The sequence below is a fragment of the Fistularia commersonii genome, chromosome 9, assembly GCF_037954325.1.
Source record: "Fistularia commersonii isolate RoL2024-O1a breed Wild chromosome 9, RoL_Fcom_v1.0, whole genome shotgun sequence".
NCBI lineage: Eukaryota > Metazoa > Chordata > Actinopteri > Syngnathiformes > Fistulariidae > Fistularia > Fistularia commersonii.
Window position 1 is genome coordinate 3,492,680 of NC_141292.1, and position 21,512 is coordinate 3,514,191.

The window sequence follows — 21,512 nt, forward strand, 5'->3', positions numbered from 1 at the left end:
CAAGTTGAAACGGCATAGTTTGGCATTTGACATTAGAGCTGTATCTGTGTTATGTTTTCTTCTCCGGCCTGTGGCTTTGTTTCATCATTTGTGTTTGCTGGTGCTTAGTATTTGAATGATTCTGCCACCAGTTCACACACTTCGTCTAAATAGTATAAGACATTTGAAGGAAAGGATGTTTTTTTTTTTTTTTTGTCCCTCCCTTTTGTAAAGTATGTAAAGAATTTGTGTTGCAGTGTACAGAGATGAAAATAAACACTGGAAATGAGCATTGGTTCAGTTTTATTCTTTTTAAACAAAAGAGCGATTACATTTACAACATTTCTGAATGACTTAGGCCCTGGCAATTACAAAACTGCAGTAAAAACAACTGTCAAAGTATGTAAGTGCAACTTGGCAGAATATAATACACTCCTTGGTTTAAAGAATTGGAATATATACAATATATAACTATACTTCAGTTACACAACATCTCTGATTTGTTTTGAAAACGTCTGATGTATTTTACCAAAACTGCTTTATGTGTTTGACGCATCCGCAAAGTTAGGGTTGGCAAAAGTTGGCTGAAACAGAAGAACACAAATTTTGCTCACCCACAAACAATCCACCGTCCTCAACTCGAGCGAACCAGGCTGTGTGAGTACTTACCAAATCGGCACCGGCGGTCGTCCTTGTCGGCAGGCTGAGCCCGCTCAGCCTGTATCCCCGCACTCTGAACACATAGTAGAGCAGCCCAGCTATCAAGGCCAAAATCACAAAGACCGCGAAGACGGCACCAGCGATCACTCCTCCGTCTGAAGAGACAGAGAATTCAAAAGATGTCGTATCAGTGCCAATTAGATTGTTCTGAATGCCATCGAGAAAAAATGTCAACAACACGGTGTTGCATTCTCCCTTGACAGATGATATAAAATAACTGTAAAGGTGATTGCCTGATCAAGTCTATAAAATTGGCAGCCATAATGCATGAAGGCACAGTAGGTTTCTTTTCTAAGCTGAACTCTCACAGACTATAATGATACATGCAAAAAGATTTAATGTGAAAGGAGGAAGAGTTTAGATGTGGTAGAGAAGTAATATTTGAAAGTTTTGTTACTTACTGCCACCTGGACCATCAGTGGGAAAAACTGGGTTGCCATCATCATCTGTTGTATAATCTGCAAGAGTTTGCAGAAGCCGTTCATCTTGCTGTCTCCAGCTGCATTTGTCTTTTTTTTTTTTTTTAATTCATTCTGCTCTCTGAGATTTAATCAAATAGGAAGAATGGCAAAATCCTTACACTGACGGTGGCGACATGCAAAACCTCTCTTCTGCAGGCAGTTGTTGTCATTCCATCGTCCGTCGTCATACATTTCAACGCAGTTCTCCTGGGCTACATGACCAGGGTGGAAGGCTTCATTGGGCTCATTTGGAGCCCAGTTAAGGAAGCCCAGGGACGTCCTGTCCGTCCAGCCCCAGCCAACTAAAACCACACACATAAGAACTACCTTTTATTCTTAAGAAATGTATGGCATCAAAAAAGATTTCCACATAAATGAATGAATTATTCACAGCTTTTTAGATGACCTCCTTCACTCACAGTTGGCGTCCCTGGTCAGGCCGATCCAGATGTGGTGGTGTCTCGTGTAGTTGAGGCTCCTGATGAACTCCACCTCGGCCCTGCTGTGTATGGACACCAGCTCCGCCTTGACCACCTGGCAGTAATGTTGGGAGTCTGGCCAGGAGAAGCCCTGCTGCCCGTTGTACACGAAGTAACAGTACCTGCCGAAGGCTCTCCAGGAGGGCAGACACTTGCCATCACCAGGTGCGGGCGTTGGCGGCGGTCTCTCTGTGAAATGACACTTCGATGAATCCATCATGCTTTTTTTTTTTTTTTACATTTGTGCATAGACTGAGGCAAGTTTTTAGTCAATATAAAATTGCCAGAACTCGTGCACACACACTAGATATATCCAGACTTGTGTATGAAATTTCGACTTATGGCAGGAGTAGACCATCCTTTTCAAAAAAATATTTCTTCCTTTCAGGTAATCACATAGTTATGTATGTTATTTTGCTGACAATTTTTCATACTTTCCCACCTGAGGTGATCTTGCAGATGAAGGGTTTTGCCTGGTCACACTTTGTGTCGTTCCAGGTGCCGTGAAACCACGGCGAGGCATGCATGCTTACACAACCCTCATCCTTGATGTAACTGGGCTCTCCGGGTCCCCACTGGGTGAAGAAGATCGGCCAGCCATCCGTCCACGTGTAGGAGCCGTCATCCTGCACAACATGATGTGAGCTCGGGTTCAACGGCTAAAAGATTTACTCATCCAAAATTAGAAGGCAACGTTCTAGTAATATTAAAAATGTGAGTGTCTACATGGTTTTTGTTTAAGTCAATAGATCCAGACCATGGTTATTTTCAGGGTTGGATATAGAATGATTAAATGTATATTTACTAGTGACAAAAAAGTCAAATACAAAGTTTTATATCTTTAAATACCGTGATATTCAAACCAGCTATTTTTATTTGCTAGAGTTGCTGTTTATAAAGTTGGATTTAATTTGGTGAAGTTAAAACTCTTAACACTATATTGACTTGTATTCCGCTTTTGTAGAGGCTATTTGTAATCAGTGTGGTTTATCTTTGCAGACAAAGTAGGCTCTGTGAGGGTGATTTCATAAATTGTGAAATCCTGAGCAAAGGAGATTTCATTTGAATATTTTGCAATTGTTTAAAGAAAAGTGTTTGGTCAAAGGTGCTTTCAGACCATTTTAGAGTACTGTATATACAGCTTTATAGCACAATTAAAGACTTAACTATTGATATTTACTGAAGTTCCAAGTCAGTTTGGATTTACACAACTGACATTTTCAGTAACATTGATTCATGTTCCCATGTTCCCAGCATGTTCCCAAATAAACCACGTCCATTCTAGTAAAATTATTCAAACATTTACGGCGTGTGCCGTCTGCCGAGCACCTCTCGTCGGAGTCCAATCCAGGCATCCCCCTTGCCCTGCAGCACCACGCCAGCCACGAAGGCCTGGTCGTAGCTCATGTCGATGCTGGCCAGGTTCCCGCCGTGTTTCCTGCAGGTTGTCTGAGCCGCGTCCCAGCTCGCCGGCTCCTCCACCAGTTTGTAGCAGTTCTGGTACCAGGAGATGTAGCCTGCTGGGCAGGGGCTCCTTGTTGGCGCAGGAGGTTTGATGCTGCTTGCTTAAGTTGAGACAGATAAAAAAATATAATTGGAAAAAAAAAAAAATGAATAGGGATTAAAGTGCATTATTTTGCTGCAGACCTTATATTTTTTTATTTTCTTGTCCATTGTATTTGGAATATTATATTTGAAATGACTCCTCTGCGGGACGATTTAAAACAATTGTAGTTTATTCCTCTAGATTGTCATTTGTTACGATTTTCATATTGAGCACAGCCGAAAATTGATGGGAAAAAAAAGCTGTTTCCCCCCCTGGAGTACTTTTCATTCAGGCAAGATTAAAAAAGACTTTATGAGGTTTAACCAATTTTATAAAAGTGGTTAGGAAATCAGTAGGTAAGAACTTGGGTTCAGACAGCACGGGCAGGTAGCAATCAATATATCGATTTTTTTTTTTTTTTTCTTTTTTGACTTTTAATTACAAGAAGAACTTGGAACATTTACTGACATCTCCTCCTGTAGCAAACAAAGCTCTGAGCCTTATGACAGGCATCATCGTTCCACCTTCCGGTCACAGTCGGGCCGTGACTTATTGCCACGCAGTGTTCCTGTTGACAAGGAAGCCGTGTTATTGTCAGTCCTGTGTGTTCGCGCCGATTACCACAACAAAGTAAGTACAGCACGAGTCAAACATCCTCACCGCTCCTCCTGCATTGTTGGGCTCTTTGCTGTTCCAATTGGTGTAAAGCACCGGACTGACCCCATCGCTCCACACGTACTGGTTCTCCGACAGGAGATCCGACAGGCCGATCCACGTGGGAAGCTCCAGGTCCCTCAAGTAACTGGACACGAAGTCTGAAAGGGAGACGTCGTTCGTTCCAGATTCAGTGGACTGTTGAGGTCAGGCTGCGCCTTACCGTTTTCGTACTGGTCATCGATAATGGCCAACTCTCCTCCTTGGTCTTTGCACCAGCTCCTTGCTTGTGACCAGTTGGCCTTAATATCGTTTTTCTTTCCTTTAAACATGAAACATTTGTCCTTGAAACGCATCCAGCCTGGAGGGAAGGAAGGGAAGGGTTCTGTTAATGCTCTTGGCCTGAAATGTCCTTCAAATGTCATTTGTAAGACACAAGTTCAAAATTGTACACCCTGCATTTATAAAATGCTTCTTTGTTTAGAATACCATCAAAATTACCCCCCCCCCCCCCCCCCCCGCCCCCAATATATTCTGTCAATATTCACCTGCAGGACAGTTTCCTTCCCAGGGCTGTGTGGGTGGAGGAGGAGTGTGGTTATCTCCTGGATCTTTCTTACAGACGTAGCCTGCGACCACACCGCAGTTGGCATCATTCCATCCACCTTTAAAATAAATGAAAAAAAAAAAAAAAAACTCCGGTTAACGTCACCGCTGTGTTTGGCAGAAACGCATGTGTAAATAACGTGACTTTCGGCAGAATTCTAGCACCTTGATGTCGGTTCATCTGAACACACTGCTCCTGTCCGCCGGCATTGTTGGGTTCACCGGGACTCCAGTGAGTGAATGTCAGAGGGGAAGAATCCAACCACCTGCGCAGGAAGAACATTGCCCTGGATTATAGGAACAACTGATGATCCGTGTGGTAACAAATGCTACATTTTGCTCTGAGAATGTATTATTTCTGAGGAGTTTTAGGTGTTAAATGCTCGTAAGTTTTATGCATGGAGCTCCAAGTGCAAAGTGCCATATTTAGCAGTAAAAATGTCCAAATTTGCGACATTTAATGACATAATCACGGCAAATGGACAAATTGCAAGTGTGTGTTGCACCGACACCCGAAAGATCTCTCTCACACTGAAATGATACCCAAATTAAAATAGAAATGTTTTAAACGTACATGTATTGTCCTCCTGCAATCCCGAACATCCTCAGTCCAATCCACGCTGAAGCTGCCTGGCCCGTTCCAACCTAGGAGAGCAACAATTACATAAAACAGAAAACAAAAACACTGCTTTCAATAGAAAAATACGTCCAGATGCTGACCATGGTGCTGACGTAGGTGTGCTCGTTTTGGTCGAGGATGGAGACCAGCCTGGCCTTCTCGGCGTAGCAGCGTCTCCTGGCCGTGTGGAAGTCCACGATGTCGGTGTCGTTGTAATAGTAGCAGATGTTGTTGTTCTTCCTCCATCCTGGGTTGCTGCCACAGTCGTGAGCTGAGGTAAGGTAAGATACAAGACATACTCAAAAAGCATACTCGTATACATTTGATGAGGTTTTTTTGGGGTTAAACTTACCTGGTATCGGTGGTGGAGGCTTTGGCGGCGCGATGGGATTCTTTCCTTTGGTGATCATACATATCCAGTCTTGGTGAGCGTCACAGCTGAGGTCATTCCACCAGGAGAAGGTGCCGTTGGCGCTGCTCACAATCTCCACGCAATCTTCCCGACCCTCGTGGTTGTTGGGCTCCCCGTGACCCCAGTTGGTGTGCGAGAGCGGTGTTCCGTCACTCCAGGTGTAGCCTGGAAAAGTTGCGGGAGAGATCTGTCAGGCGTCGGTGGAAATTGTTTCTCTTCACCTCCACGCGTCGACCCACCTCCCACCACGGCGTTGTGCCTGAGGCCGATCCAAGAGCTGGCTCCCTTGGTGTACAGAGCCAGGAACTCCTCCTCCTCCGGGGAGTGGATGCTGACCAGGTCGGCTCCTCTGGCGACGCAGTCCCGATACGCTGCCGCCCAGCTCTTCTTCAGAGACCAATCCACTTTATGGAAGAGCTGGTATACCGTCAGTCACCGTATTAGCCTGGCCAGTTTTCCCAACTGTGATGGTGTCACACTTGCTTTCCTCTCTACCTTGAAACAGTTCCTGAAGTGTGGCAGGGCGCTCCAGCCGTCGGCGCAGCCCTGTGCCGGAGGCGGCGTCGGGGGCTTGGTGGGCGGGCTGATGTCGGGTCTGGGTTTCTCACAGATGAAGGACGATTTCTCTGTGCACCGCTTGTCGTCCCAGAAGGCGCCAATCTGGCCCGTTGTCATGGCCACGCATGTGCCGTCCTCGTTGTCTGGAGACAGGAGTGTCAAGATGTGCGTTTGGATCAGAATCTCTTTATTCACCAAATGTACAATGATATACACAGGTGCTGTATTTGCCATGTTATGACAGCACCCTGTCATAGGAAATTTAAGATGAGAGAATAAGTCATAAGAAAAAAAACACTTATCAAGCAATAAAGAAATAGAGTAAAATAAAAAAAAAAAAAAAAAAAAAAAAACGGTTGCGCTTTGAAAATATATACAATTTAAGTTGTATATATTGGGGACTACTACTGCTACTACTGGAACCGGGATTTGTCCCAGGTAAATATGCAATATATTCGATTATGACGATATAAATTACAAACTCTTCTAAACAGCGGAGCCTTTAGATATACAGAACAGACTTAATTATAAAAGCAGACTGGGTTCATTCCAAGGTTTTGGGTGGTTTTCCAGCCATTTGAAGTACCCTTTTGTTGAGTCTATGCAGTTTCTTGCAAGTATAAGTATCAGTTTGTTTGGTTTTAAAATTGACATTAAATTGAGGCCTGAAATGTTTTGAGCCTTTTTGATGCGCAGTTTGTAAATATATGATCATAATTACCAAGAAGTATTACACCGGCAGCACACTGTCAAAACCAGTGCAAGGTTTTTGTCCAACATTGTCTGGATATAAAATCACCCAACACCAAAAAAGAAATAGATGCCAATGGATGCGTCGCCGGTCCACACCTGGCTGGTTCCTGTCCCAGTGAGTGAAAGTGAGAGGCGAGCCATTGTCCCAGAGATACTCCACTCCACTAACTCCCCCTTTGGCGCGCAGGCCGATCCACCACAGACCGGTCTTCCCCGACAGCACCACAGTAAAATGTGCCTGTTCGTACCTGCAGTAAAACACATTAAAAACAACACAGTTTTTGTAAAAACAGATTATTATTATTCTCATGTGCCAATCCCAAAGAAACTATGGACAGCTGCTGTTTGATACAGGAGAAGCACAATGTCACACAACCCTTTTGAAATTTAAAATGAATTAACACGGCATATAACGCTATTTTTTTAGCCTTTGTGCTATGTATAAACAAAATATCCATCCATACAACGTCTGCTGCTTATTCTGCACTCTGGGTCACGGGGAAATAAAATGTCGCTTTTTTTTTTTTTGAACAGCTGCAGAAAAAAAAACAATGACATTTTTGCATGCAACAAAATATTTTGAACTTGGAAAAAAAAACCTTGGATTGAAGGTTACTTTTAACCAAAACACAAATGTCTATTTGAGTCCTTCTTGTATTCATGGGAAAAAAAAAAAAAAAAAAATTAAATTATCCACTGGGTGTAAACCAAAAATTCTGTCCTACTGTTTCCTCTCTCTGTGTGCGGTCATCCTTTTAATGGCGAGTGCAGTCGCTTATTCAGCGCGACAAAAATATTATAACACTGATTATTTAGATGTTGCATGATCCCCATAATCTTCAAATTTGAAGTACATATTAAAAATGAACAAACTGAAAAAAATTCAATTAAATACTTGTTCATTATTTTCACAAGCCACAGGGTTGCCGACCCCTGACCTAGTGTGTCAATAAAAATAAGATTTACACTTAATGTTCTAGTATCAGTACTCAAAATATCGTAATACAATGCTGAATCATTTGTTCACCCGACATTTAACTGTTGGCGCAGAAGGATCCGGTCTTACTACTTAAGATCCCCATTGCAAGATTCTTGCAGGTTCTCAAGCATGTTGCCGTACTCACACGTCTCCAATGTGCAGCAGGAAGCCGTCCTGATCTTTGCAGAAGGCCTTGGCATCCTCCCAGCTCCTGGCGCTCTCCTCCATCCAATAACAGGCGTAGCCGTAGGCGTCCCAGCCCTGACACCGGCGACACAGGTCAGCACGCCAGTGCTCTCACTCAAGAATGACCAAAAACGTACGACAAAATCAAAGAATCGTTTTACCTGAGGGCAGCCATACTGGGTGGGCTGGACGGAGGGGGGAAGGTAATGGGCTTTGGGCATTTTGCAAATGTAGGTGTTGAGCTCAGTGCAGGACACATCATTCCATCTGCCTGTCTGTATCAGAAGTAAAGGTAATAACCAAATGACCGTAGTTCTTTCAAAAAAAAAAAACTTGTGTCGACATGAATATTACTAATAACGGCATTTACATCCATTTCTTTCGAGTCATCTTGTTCCATTTTCTTATTTTGTTTTCTCGGACAGATGATCTAAATGCGGTCAGTGGGTTGCCGAGGGAGACGAGGACGGGGCAACATGGAAACGCATGATATGAGAAGATGAGGAGGAAGAAGAAGAAGAAGGACTGCCTCTATTTATTTGTCCTGTGCTTTTCACCTAAACATTGCATACTGTTGCTGTAACACTCAAATTTCCCCTTTGGGCTAAAGAATTTCTTACTCCATATTCTTGTGTTTCCCTCAGCTTTATCTTTCTTGTATCTTCTTATTACATCACTTATCTCTTCTTGTGTTCAATCCTTTTATTGCTAATTTTTTGGTCCTCAACATCCTCTACCTTAATCCTCTCGTGTATTCATAGCTTTTCTTTCATTTTCTCCAGCAGCACCTTCTATAACATCTTTTCTACCACCTTAAACTATTTTATTCAATCATATACTCCAATCTGATCTTTTCTCTTATTTTTGATTATTAAATCTATGTCCCTCCGCTCCTCATCCTCACCTGATGAAGCATCTCCACACAGTCCTCGCTGAAGCCGTCGTGGTTGTTGGGCTCTCCCGGGGCCCAGTGCGTGAACGTGGTCCAGTGTTGATCCGACCAGGTGAACATCCCAGACACCTGCAGGTCATTGAGCCCCGTCCACACGTCACTCGTGGCTGGAAAGGACAAGACATATTTACACGTCTTATATATCAACAGGCTGAACGTTAGAGCGTGAAAGATGAGAATAGTAATAAGAATAAGAGCAACTTTATTTATCCTGAAGGACATTGTTGTGCCAGAGTTGCAAGAAAAATACAACAATTAAAAAATAATATTCGAAAACTTGTATAAACAGTAAAATATAAGAGAAAAAGGGAGAATAAGAAATACAAATAAACTATACAGTGTGTTAAGTAACAAGAGAAAACTATAAAATGTCTTCAGTAACAAGTGAAAGATAAGGAGTGCACAAGAGTATGAAAAAATATTGTACATGTAGCTGTCATGAAATATTGCACAGTTATGAACATATATACAGATAAATTAAATTAAATGATTACAATTTACAGTAAGTGAGTGAGTTTTTTTTTTTTTTTTTTTTTTTTTTTTTAGATTTTAAGATTGAAAGATTGATAAGACTTTCTTTATCCCCATAGGGGAAATTCGTTTGTCACAGCAGCGCAACAATAACAATATCAATTAATATGAATACAACTAGAAATAGAAGAGACAATTAGAAGGACAAAGACAATAACAAGGATAAGAACACATAAAAAATAAACAGGATCTGAAACAAATGACAACAACAAGGGCAAAAAAAAAAAAAATGATGAACGTAATGTTGTTTCTAAATCCGTACCCTGGTACAAGTAGCTTTCCAGCCAGCTCTGCTCTGTTATTGAAAGGATGGAAAGGAGTTCTGCTCGGAGACTCCTGCACGAGTCCTGTGCATCGTGCCACGTCTTTTTGTCTCCAAAAGGCCTGTAGCAGAAATCTCCAAACTCGTACCAGTCGAGGCCTGGACATCTCAGCTCTGCGCGTGAAAGAAGGGGATTTAAACGTTTCTGGTGAAGTATTATTGTCGTGATACACATAAAGATAGTATTACACTGGAAATCTATGTCTGCCAGGTGGAATTTTTACGCTTTACAAATGCAAATTCACCCACCTCCGTCTGCAAAAGAGTAGGACACGTCATAGTTTCCATCAAATCTGCAGAGATTAAATGTGTGATTACTTCTGATTTTCAGAGAGGATTTGCGTTGATAGTCATCTTTTCTTACTGTCTTGTGGAGATGCCGTTCCTGGAGGAGCCGGCGTAGAAGTCCTGTCCCGGAGCTTTCAGCAAAGTGCAGTCTCCCCCGTTTTCGTTCAGGACCACTCCTGCGTGGATGGCGGCCGCACAGATGTTGGAGTCCTGCGAGAGGAGACCAGATGGGACGAGAAGTTGTGATTCAACAGATTTTACCGTGTAGGTACGGCTTTCCTGGATTTGTTCGGGGACAATTCATTGCTAATCATGATTTACTTTTGTGACCATGATATCTTAAAATAGACATCCTGCTTGGATAAAGAGAGATGGTAATATGACTGAAAAGATTCAATAAATACAATTAATTAATAGGCTAGGTTTCTGTTAATGAAGTGGTTTCCAATTTAAAAAGAAAACCAAAAAAACTTACTATGTCCTTGGACTTCCTGATAAACACTTTTGAATAAAATGTATTATTATTGTTCAGATAGCAAAATAGAAGAAGGCGTAAACTGCTTATTCTGATGATTCGCATCTATGTTGATTTCTCCTTCAATGGAAAATCGGTAAACATTTCACATGGCCTCGGAGCCTTTCGGCTCAACCTCCAAGCAGAGCGGCGTTCTCGTACCCCGCGGTACACGCTTGTACCGTACACGATGTAACCGGCGTTAGCGCAGCCTGCAGGGCAGTGGACCCTGAAAAACACATTAGCAGCAATAGCATTAGCATGTGTGATGAGTTGACTGATCTAGAAAATATAAACACAATTTCAGATTTCAGAAGTACTTGGACTCACGTCATTCGATCACTGGCAAAGTTGAAGTTGGGTTTGTTCGCACACGTGATTGCATCTATAGAGAAATAGTTTTTTCTCCTTGAACGGCATGGAAAATGCAAAGCGATGATTTATTTATTTTCATGTCATCGAACGAAGACAGGAAATGGGTTTCCTTACAGTCGGGTGTGCATCCCAAGACGTCGAACCGCAGCCCCGCCTGACCTTTGAACTCCAGAGGGAGGATACGGACGTACTGCGCCGACACGGGCGTCCCCAGCAGCTGAGTGTCGGGAGAGTCTCGGTCCGCTGAACCCGGTAGGAACTGAAAATGACGGACATCCCGAAGGTTTGTATTCTGACATCGCATCTCCGCTTTACCCGCTGACGAGCTCGCGCTGCTCACCGGCCCGTCGGCGGTGTAATCGGTCCAAGTCCGCCCGTTGATACTGTGCTGGATTTTAAATTTGGTGACCCAATGGTCGGCCAATGGACACCCCTGGATCACTATTCCCGTTACTTTTCTTTTTTGGCCCAGGTTCACCTGGATCCAGCTGGAGGCGGCTGAAAACAAAACATCAGATAAATTTCATACTTTTCTTGCAAATTGAACACTTTTACATGCTCTAACTCAGAACTGAACCATGTACGTATTTGATTTGGGCTTGTAATTGCGGCACAAAAAAAACAATGAATTCCTTCAAGGCTAAATTTAAACATGTTATTTCTCCCAATGATCCCACTATTTCGAGTTTCTTGTTAGGCTTCATCTCTCAAAAAAATGTTAAAATTACTAAACAACAATTGAGATGGTTTGAGATTAATACTTTGCAATTTTTTTTTTATCCAGAACATGAATAATAAGTGTCCTTTTTCCATATGTCGGTGCCTCTGGACCTATGTTGCAGCAGCATTAACTAAAAAGACTAGCATAAGAACACTGTAACACATCAAGAATGTGGAAATGAAAAAAAAAAAAAAGAATATTTTGATTTGTCTTCTGAATCTATATTTATCCTCTGGGCTCTGACTCACCATCTCCTCTGGGCTTCCAGCAGAAATTTCCATTCAAGCGGGCTTTGCTGGGAGTGTTGGCACCCAGCGAGGAAGAGGCCGAGAGCTGGGAGTCTGCGATCCTCCCGTCTTCGACGCCAAGGCCGTGCAGACACACTGAGTGCAACCACACACACAAAAAAAAAAAAAAAACACACATATTATAAGCAGTTTAGTTCTAAAGGTTTGTTTTTAAATCAACTAAACAAAAGAACCGACCTTTCTGTTCACAACTGTAGGTAATCTGCAGGTACTTGTACACGGCGGGGCAGGGGTCCACCTCCGTGTGAGCGTACGCAAAGCAGAAGGCACGGTTGTCACAGCGTTTCCGGATGTGAGGGAGGATTCCGCTCACCGTGCAGCTCCCTGCAGAAAAGCAAACAAAAACACACAACATTATTTTCCGTGCGATGAAAAGATACACGCAGACGAGAGTTGCATTGGACTGAGTATCTGTTGCGCGGCACCTCCTGATCCCCCCAAGTGCGGGCAGATGTCATCGCTCTGTCGTCCGTAGAAAGCGGACTGGATGTTTATGACGCTCTCCTTCGGGCAATGGAGGACAGCCGACGAGTCCTGACACACGACCGCCGTCATGAAACCTACAACAAGCACGTAACGTATCCTGTACTTACCGTTTTGAGTCAAACCCTTGAGAAAACATTGCTTCATCACTACGGCGTGTCTTTACCGTCATGGGGTGGAGGCGGCCCGGGTTTCTTTCCTGAAAGAGGGAGCAGAAAGTTACCCACGCAAGTCATTATTCATCCTTTGCTTGTTTGTGCTTGACGAAAATCCAAGCAGCGTGTCCGACCCCTGCGCTTGCAGATGTATCCCCGGTTGTTCTCGCAGTCGTCGTCGTTCCAGTAGCCGTTGTTGATGAGTATGGACAGACAGTCTTCGCCGAAGTAGTTGTCCGGGTTACCTGCGTGCAAAATCAAGTTGGCTGCATGAGCACGGTCCTTGCGACGGCGTTTTTTTTTTTTTTTTTTAAAAAACAAATCAAACCCCACAGTCGGCCTCAGTCCAACCTGCGTTCCAGCGGATGTATCTGAACGGCGAGCCGTCCGTCCATTCCCAGCCGCCCTCCGTGATGGAGTCGTGACCGCCCATCCACAGAGAGATCCCCGTCGGGCTCTCCTGGATCACACCTTGAGAGAATGCATTGAAAATCAAATTAAGGTAAAACATAAAGTCGCCCAGACAGAATGGATATTTTATTCCCAAGAATTCTTTATTAATATCACGCCTGACGGCTGTCAAACTAAATTTTTAAAACGTCAGCGGCTTCCTCAGACACAACTCTGCTGAACTCTCGAACCTCATTCTAGAGATTTGGAAAGAAAATTAAAGAGAAAATTGTGATTTTTTTTTTTTTTTTATTGGAAAAGGAAGCGCTACGGTTGTATAATTTTGTACCGTGTATGAAGGCCTGTTCGAAGGGATCGGTGATGCTGATCAGGTCGCCTCCCTGGTTCAGGCAGTCGGCCCGGGCCTCGGCCCACGTCCTCATGGACAGGTAGTTGAACAGGTAACAGAAGTCATTGAAGGGGTCGGAAATCCAGGACCCGCATTTATCGTTCCATCCTGCACACGTGAAACAACACGCACATCCATGTAAGGATAAGTGCTTCTCAAGTGTCTTGGATGGCTGTAGCGTGACGTGAACCTGGTCCAGATGTCGGGGGCTGCGGCGGCGGTCCGGGTCCTTTGGCTGCGGACAGACGAAGCCAAAACAATCAGATGACCTCAACACTCGGCACGAATTTAAAATCAGAAGAAGCACCCGTCACCTTTTTTGCAAATAAACTCTCTGGTGGACGCGCACAAGTCGTCGTTGAGTTTCCCGGGTTCGGGATGATTTAGCCCCGTGACGTGCGCGCAGTCCTCGTTGTCCTGCCAGTTGTCCGGCTGCTGCGAAGCCCACGGCAGGAAGTCCTGGGACGCAGAAGATAAAACGGCTCAGATGAGAAAGCGAAGCCTCGTCCCCGCGGGCTTCCAGTTTACACGACGACGGCGTGAAAGGGAGACGACGGACTCGTGCACTCACTGAGGGAGTTCCGTCGGTGAACACAAAGTGGTTCTCGATGTCGATGTCGTTCAGTCCCACCCAGGACGCCGCTGACATGTGAGCTTCGGATCCGGAAAAGATCGTCGAGTGGATTAGTTTAAGATGCGGTTTTCCATTTGCAACTAATATTAGCTTAATAAATTGTTGTTTTCTTAGGCCCTTTAACTTTATTGACTCACTCCACCGTACCAGATAATGCTACAACTTAGACATTTTTGAGCGTTGATTGCCGTCGTTGTTACCGGTCTGCATTTTTAGCCCGAAGAACACACGGCGTGGAAATAAAACACATTTCTACAAGTTCGTTTTATTACAAATGCATGTATTTGCACAATCAAATTGTTTAAAAGCCTTGTTGTTTACATTTTAAAACCTTGTCTTGATGAATAAGGACATTTCAATCCATGTTTTTTTGTTGTTGTTGTTACTGGTATATTATTGTAAACTGGCATCAGTATTCTGAAAAGAAAGGATCGCCCAGATGAGAACGCGCCCCCTTCCCTCCTCCCATCGACTCATTAACCGTCCAAAAAAGCCGGAGGACTTTTGGCTCGAGTCGGTCGGTCGAGCTGAACGGACCGAGACATCGGAGACGGGAAACTTAATCTTCGCATGACATTTCGATGAGCTATCGTCAAACAAAATAAACCACCGTCGGCCAAATTGGGTCCCTTGTATGGTTGTTAGTCTGATATCTGGGGATCCGGCAGAGTCAGCGGGATTATATTCTGCTAGGCAAGGACATCGGCAGCCTGTTTCAGCCCCGCGGCGCAAAACCCTCTGGCACGGAACGACCCGACGGCATCTCGACGATGCGTAAATGTTTAAATATCAAAATAAACTCACCGATCAGGAAACTGAGATCCTCCTCCGAGTGGAAGCTGGCCAGATGACCTCGCTGCCTGCTACACTCAGCCTCGGCATCCTGCCATGTTTTCACGCTCTCGGATTCAAAATGATAGCAGAAGTCCCCGTACAACAAGTATCCGGGGTCACAGTGGGAATCTAAATGATTTAACGGCTAGTTAATAATTTGTGATTACAACCAGGTGAGTAGAAGAGGAAGACCACTTTGACAGACCTGGAGCTGAAGTTGGTTTCGGCGTTTTTCCGCCCGTCATCTCGCAAATGTAACCCAGCTTTTTGAAGCAGGTGGTTGTTTCCCATTTCCCCTCGTAATTTCCTTGGGAAGAAACACAAAGCCTGCTGTTTCTCTCTGACGGCCTGCTTCCCCCTCACGCTGTTGTTTTTTTTTTACCCTGTCGTCTATTTTTATCCTTATTATTGTTCATTTTGCTGTCTATTCTTCGTGGGTCTCTTATCTATATTTAGTCTCATATTTGTTGATATTGTCATTTTTACAACTTTGACCGGCCTGAGGTGCACCTGCGCTGCTTCCAAAATCTCATTACCTCTCACATTCACATGCCACGCTCTAACTCTGCTGTCTTTCTTCTCCTTGTGGGTCCCAGCCTGCACACATCCTGCCTATTTTTATGGATTTCATTCTTGCCATTACTATTGTCCCTCTATTTATATTGTCATTTATTTCTGGATGTGTATTTTTCACCCTTACGGTTTGTTTACGCTGTCCATTCTTATCCCTGATGTTGTTGCTGCTGTCTATTTATTCTTGGATGTCTTGCTATCCTCTGTCTCTCTGTTTATATTTATATTCATATTTAATTTTACATTTTTTGACATTATAATGTTTGCTGCGGTGAAAAAGGAATTTCCCCTATGGGGATCAATGAAGTATTATCTTATCTTATCTTATCTTATCTTATCTTATCTTATCTTATCTTATCTTATCTTATCTTAGATGAGGGCTCGTGTCTCACCTGTGAAAATCTGACCACAATCCCAGAGATCCTGTGTGTTCCTGGGCCAACCGGGACCGTAGTTGGAAAAAGTAACGTCCGTCTCATCCACCCATTTGAATTCCCCATCTTTGTTCATGTCTGGTACATTATTTTTCATTAGTCACAGTTTGAAATAAAAAAAAAAAAAAAAGATATCTGTGATGTGGCTATTGAATCTCTCAAAGGTACCTGACAAACCAATCCAGATATCGGGAATGTCCACGTGGTGAAAGTCCGGGAGATGCCCGTTTATGAAGAATTGCTCTTCTTTACTGCAGCAAAGAAAACACATAAATGAGTGCAAGAAGGGACACTTGTGTGAGCAGTGAGGAGACGAACCAGAGACGGTAAAGTTAGAGATGTGGGCACAAAGAGGAGCGTTCATCTGCAAGCTCTTTTCTTTAGGAGAAGTTGAGAACAAAAAATGTGAATATTGGACTGGATAAAAACAATTCAGTTAAATGCAATATTAAAATCAGGAAAAAAAAAAAGGTTTATTTCAATTTTTTTTTTTTTTTAACAATTTTTAAATTCACAGCCGTGAAATATCAATCTTCACTTTTTTTTTTTTTTTTTGAACATTTATTAGAACGGGTTCCTTAACAGAGTTTTACACATTCTTACAAAACCTCATAACAAGATATACATTATACAATAATCTTTATAGGTCACTTATTTCCTCAATAGCACAATCTTCACTTTTTAATTTTGGAGCCGTCTTGACTCAAAAATCTTATCTTATCTCATCGATCGAAAGCGCTGGCAGTTTGCGAAATTTCAGTTTCAACATGACAATATGTTGAAAAGTCAACATTTTTTCAGATTTGCGATTCCTTGTGGAGTTCCTTGGTTGTACTGGAAAAAAATGATCACGTTCCTACCTGTTTATGATCAACAAGTGGGACCCCAAGTCAGAGCACTGTGTGAGGGCCTGGTGCCACGTGGTCAAGAGATTGGCGTTACTAACCAGCCAGTAGCAACTGCCGCTGAAACTCAGCCAACCGGGCGGGCAGACGGCTGGGAAAACAAGGACTCGACGTCAGTATGCGTTCTTTCATTCTTTAAAACGCTCATAATGCACGGGGAGGGAAAAAAAAAAATCCATGCCGTTAATAACGATTGTCTTACTGTTCAGCGGCCGCTTGCACATGTAAGGACGCTCAAATCTGCACTGGTGGGATTTCCATTTCCCGAACTGATCGGTGGGATCCTTCATCACCGCCGCGCACGAGCCGGCCCGCAGGTCGCTGCGGAGATCGTACATTTAACACCGCGTTGACGTCGGGGCGACGGCTTCAACGGGGGGGGGCGGCGGAGGCCGTCTTACACCGTCGGTTCGCCGGCGGCCCAGTTGGTGTAGTTGACTCGGCGAGCGTCCGACCAGGTGAAATCGGAGCTGCCCGCTTCCACTTGACATGAGATGGTGTTGCATTTCTGAAAACAAAAATCCGTTTGTACTCATTCTGATTTGTTCGATACTGAATATTAGAGACGGCGGGGTGCGGGTGGGATCTCACCAGAGTGGAGAGGCCCGTCCAGAGGTCAAACCACGACCCGTCCAGGGTTCCTGTGACGAACTGCTCCTCCTCGGCGGAGTTGATGGACACCAAGTCTCCACCTTCCCGGAAACAATCGTGCCGAGCCGCCAACCAGCTCCTCCTGGTGTCGGCCTTCAGCTTGTAGCAGTCGGAGCCGTACGGCCTCCAACCCTCCAGCGAATCGCAGCGCGGGCCGGGACTGGCTGGAGAGGAGGGTGAGAAACACCTGATTTCATGTGGAATCAGCTGAAACGCATCTGATCTTTTATCGTGTTTGTGGAAATCGACATGGAAAACCGGGAGCGAGTTTAGAGTCTCGGACGAAAAAGGGTGTTTTTTTTTCAATTTACTGATGACGGTTGAAACGTTCTCTTTAGCTCGGGAGCTTTTAACAATTTAATCATATTCTGTTTAGGTAGTTTTTGCATGATTCAACACCTGTGGAGGTGAACTTCAGGTTGAGGAGTCCTCGCTACTCAACTGAATTTGTATATTTTTGGTTGCGTGTTTGTGAACACGATGTGATAGCCTACTTCATAAAAGTACAAATATGAAACATTTTGTGTTTTTAGGAATGTAAATGTTGGTAGTGCGATATAATATAACTCTATATAGTAATATATTGCTCTCTCTCGCTCTCTCTCTCTATATATATATATAAACTTTTTTTTTTTACTTATTTTTTGAAAAGGAGTTTTCTGGGGGAGGGACATTATCTTAGATTCAAACCTCAGTATGAATCGAATAAAAAGCCTGCCTTCACATATATTCAGTTTCATGAAATAAAATAACAAATGAAAAAAAAGACATTAAAAAGAAAGAAAATACAGATACATTAAAAATATACAAAAATAGAAATAAACATTAAAAAAAACCCGAAACTGATGGGATGGATGGACATCGCTAACATAAGAATTAGTGTGTACATTTAACATCTTGCCTATATCTAAATGTCATTTTCCATGTTGTATTCTATAAATGTCACTCTCCAATACCAGGAAAGGGGGTTAAATTGTTAGAATCTTTGCATCAGAAAAAAAACGTCTTCCTGTAGCGACCAAATTTCAGCTCGTGACAACGTTTCCGACCAAAAACTGATCGTTTGAATTTTTGGCATACCGTTAACGTACCGTCAACGTGCTTGCAGATGTATCTCCTGGACACGTTGCAGTTTTCATCGTTCCACTGTCCCAGTTTGTTTCCGACCAGCTGACCGCAGTCCTCGCCGGGCTCCGGCCCCCAGTTGTCAGGCTGGCCCTGCATCCAGTCTCTGAAGCAACACAAACAAGAGAGTTTTGGACCCAAAAGAGTCAGACAGGTTAAAAAAATCACGCTCATCTGACGCGATGAACGGCGTCCGAGTCACGTACGACAGGACGGGATAGAAGAGGCTCCCGTCGGTCCACTCCCACAGGCCTTCTCTGATCCTGTCGTTCAGGCCCGTCCAGTAGATCTCGGGGCTGATTTGCGTTTTCACCCACAGCTGGAGAAACGACACACGGAACCCCGTGAAGGTTGACCCGCCGGGGCCCTGAAGGTCGCCGCGGTCTCTTACCCTCTCGTGGATGTCTTGAACGCTCAGCAGGTTGCCGTTCTCCTCCATACAGAATGCGTTGGCGTCGAACCACGGTTTTTTATCGGTTGAAAAGAAGTAACATTTGCTCCGGTACTCCCTCCAGCCTTGCTGACACTTGCAATGGGCTGAAGATGACGAGATGATGAGAACAACTTTATTTATCCCGAAGGAAATTGTTGTGCCAGAGTTTCAAGTAAAAACATAACAGTAATAGATAATAGTAGAAAGGAGGAAGAATAAGAAAAACAATGAAATATAAATTGTCTTAACTGTTAACTGTTAAGTACAAAGATTTGATTTTGTGTGTCTTGTGTGAAGACAAAAGAACATACTTTCAGTTATAGTTGGACATAAATCATTCTAGATTTGTGTTTCTCTTATGTTGGTAATGACGCTTCTTTGCACTTTGACACAAAACGCTCCTCAAGCAGGTCAAATCTACGGCTTCTCTGACGAAAATGTATATTTACATCATCCATTTAATTTTCTGAGGGCGATAAGTTCATTTATTTACTTTTATTTACAAGTCATCATGTGTGTGTGTGTGTGGGGGGGGGATCAGGACCATCATTATAAAAAATATAATTAAAAAAATAAATAAAATTAAAAATAAATAATAAATAATATTACAAAATATAATAATAAAAAGGAATCATTCATCATTTTCATTTTATAGTTCAGAGAATTCTTGCCCGGTTGTTATTTATTTATTCTCATTTATTTGAAATCTCATCAACCATAAAAGTCCTGTGACGGCTCTGCTGTTAGAAGGGTAATATTTGACTTTAACTGCTTTTTGCCGACAATATAGTGTCACATGATTCATGATTCATAATCACTACATAAGTTTGTGTGACAAGATGGAGGGGAAAAAAGGAAATAGGATTAAAAAAGGTGTGAAGTTCATAGTTCAATGAAAGGGAGGCTATGCAGTTGATAAAACTTTTAATGGTTAAGGATTTAAGTACTTTCAAGCGCGAAAAAATGTTTCTTTAAGTGCGGAGTACACACACACTAAATGAGAGGGGGTAAAAAAAATATAAGGGAATTGGGACATAGAACTAAGTGAGGATTTGCCAAATATTGTGTGATGTGGTTTATTATTTTAAAATTGATCTAACAATTTATCAGATAAAATAAAACTAAAAATATTAAAAGAGAAATAAAAAAAAAACTTCCGTATTGGGATAACAAGGCATAAATCAGACACGCTGTTGCTATCGTTTTAATATTTCTATTTTGAAAATTTTAACATCAAAATTTACCAACATCATGGCTTCAGTGTGTTGGCCATTTTTTTTAAAAAGAATCACCTTGTTTTAGATCATTTGAAAGTTTTATAACATACAAAAGTCTTTCTTTATTCTTTATTGATTTTTCTTTTAAAGCACGAGAGCGGTTTTACTCACCGCAGGTAAACAGAGCAGCAAAGCTGAGCAGCTGCAGAACGGCTGTTCGTCCTCTGCCCATCTTTCTCTCTCTGTGTCCGCGGGCCTCCGGCTGCCGTTCTAAAAATCCCAGTACCTTCACATTTAATCCAAACTGCTCGGAGCCGCACGCAGGAACTGCAATGTGTGGTCACGCCTCAGAGCATCCCCTCTTTTCTGCATCCGTCCAGGGTGCAAAGACTGGAAGCAGTAAAACACAAACGACAAACGATTGACCTCTTGACTTTTTTTTTTTTTTTTTTTTTACCGGATTGGAACCTGCCGCCGTTTGCCGCAGGACAAAATTGGTTATAAAACAATTTCACTTTATTGAGTTACAAAACAAAACAATAACTAATACACATTAATACTTAAAATAACAATAGAAAACAAGGAGGGATGATTAATGGTTAGGTTTTTCCTCTATGTTGTATTCTGCATCACTGGGATGCTATAATCAAAGTTCTGACATTAAAAACCTGTTTTTGTGTGTGTTGTGTGTATAAACTTTCAGCAATGCGTAATAAAACAGCCTATTGCTATTACTCAAATTACCTGCAAAAAAATTCATTAAATGTTGAGTGTTTTAATAGAAAATTCCGAGAACCTTCCTAATTATTCAAGAAAGCACCATGCATTTGAAAAGGGTGCATTATGGGTGTGTGTGTGCACCAAAAAAAAATTTTTTTATTTTGGGTGGGAGGTTCTGGATGATTACATTGAGGAAAAAAAAAAGCCTTTATTATTCCGACCAAAACCTGGCACATAATATATTTCAACCCTACCATATCGATAAGACGTTTTTTTAAAAATTGGCTTGAATTCCTTCAGGAACAGGAACCTTACATAAGTAAATCATACATGATTAGATTTTTTTTATCATGTCACACAGCTGAAAGTCCAGCATAAACCGTGCCAAACAAGCGCATGGCAACTCAATAAACTTTATATCGCCTGCCTCAAAATGTTACTTTTTAACTTAATAGGTTGTTACAAAACAGTCACAATGAACTTTACATCCAACTAACTGATGCATGATGGCCAGCAAGAGCGTAGCTTCTGTAAAGAAAGGTTTTTTTTGTATTATAACTAATACATGAGGCAATTTTAGGCATTT

At 42.6% G+C, this 21,512-nt stretch overlaps 1 protein-coding gene across 1 annotated transcript; it reads right to left on the reverse strand.

Moving 5' to 3' along the window:
• Positions 1-264: 264 nt before the first annotated feature.
• LOC147230983 (macrophage mannose receptor 1) lies at positions 265-15,128 on the reverse strand. Its single transcript, XM_086151954.1, has 40 exons — positions 15,074-15,128; positions 14,839-14,997; positions 13,972-14,054; positions 13,715-13,859; positions 13,591-13,635; positions 13,341-13,508; positions 12,953-13,072; positions 12,736-12,846; positions 12,613-12,645; positions 12,382-12,523; positions 12,141-12,283; positions 11,904-12,038; positions 11,275-11,432; positions 11,049-11,193; positions 10,890-10,944; positions 10,722-10,788; positions 10,122-10,255; positions 10,007-10,050; positions 9,698-9,871; positions 8,857-9,011; positions 8,114-8,227; positions 7,912-8,027; positions 6,884-7,035; positions 5,972-6,177; positions 5,716-5,893; positions 5,417-5,641; positions 5,166-5,335; positions 5,020-5,090; positions 4,611-4,711; positions 4,388-4,504; positions 4,063-4,200; positions 3,846-4,000; positions 3,654-3,753; positions 2,969-3,204; positions 2,082-2,265; positions 1,580-1,828; positions 1,280-1,462; positions 1,101-1,157; positions 649-794; positions 265-563 (listed from the first exon to the last, which is right to left on the reverse strand). Exons 1-40 carry the CDS (start codon positions 15,111-15,113, stop codon positions 519-521), a joined length of 5,199 nt encoding a protein of 1,732 aa, XP_086008080.1. The 5' UTR covers positions 15,114-15,128; the 3' UTR covers positions 265-518.
• Positions 15,129-21,512: the final 6,384 nt, after the last annotated feature.

Excerpts from the sequence above, each read along its gene's own strand:
- LOC147230983 (XM_086151954.1), bottom strand. The coding sequence starts at position 15,113 with ATGACGGGCGGAAAAACGCCGAAACCAACTTCAGCTCCAG. Across the intron at positions 13,636-13,714 it reads AGAGTTTATTTGCAAAAAAG|CCAAAGGACCCGGACCGCCG; the intron begins GTGACGGGTGCT and ends GTCTGTCCGCAG. Across the intron at positions 9,872-10,006 it reads CTACTCTTTTGCAGACGGAG|AGCTGAGATGTCCAGGCCTC; the intron begins GTGGGTGAATTT and ends TTTCACGCGCAG.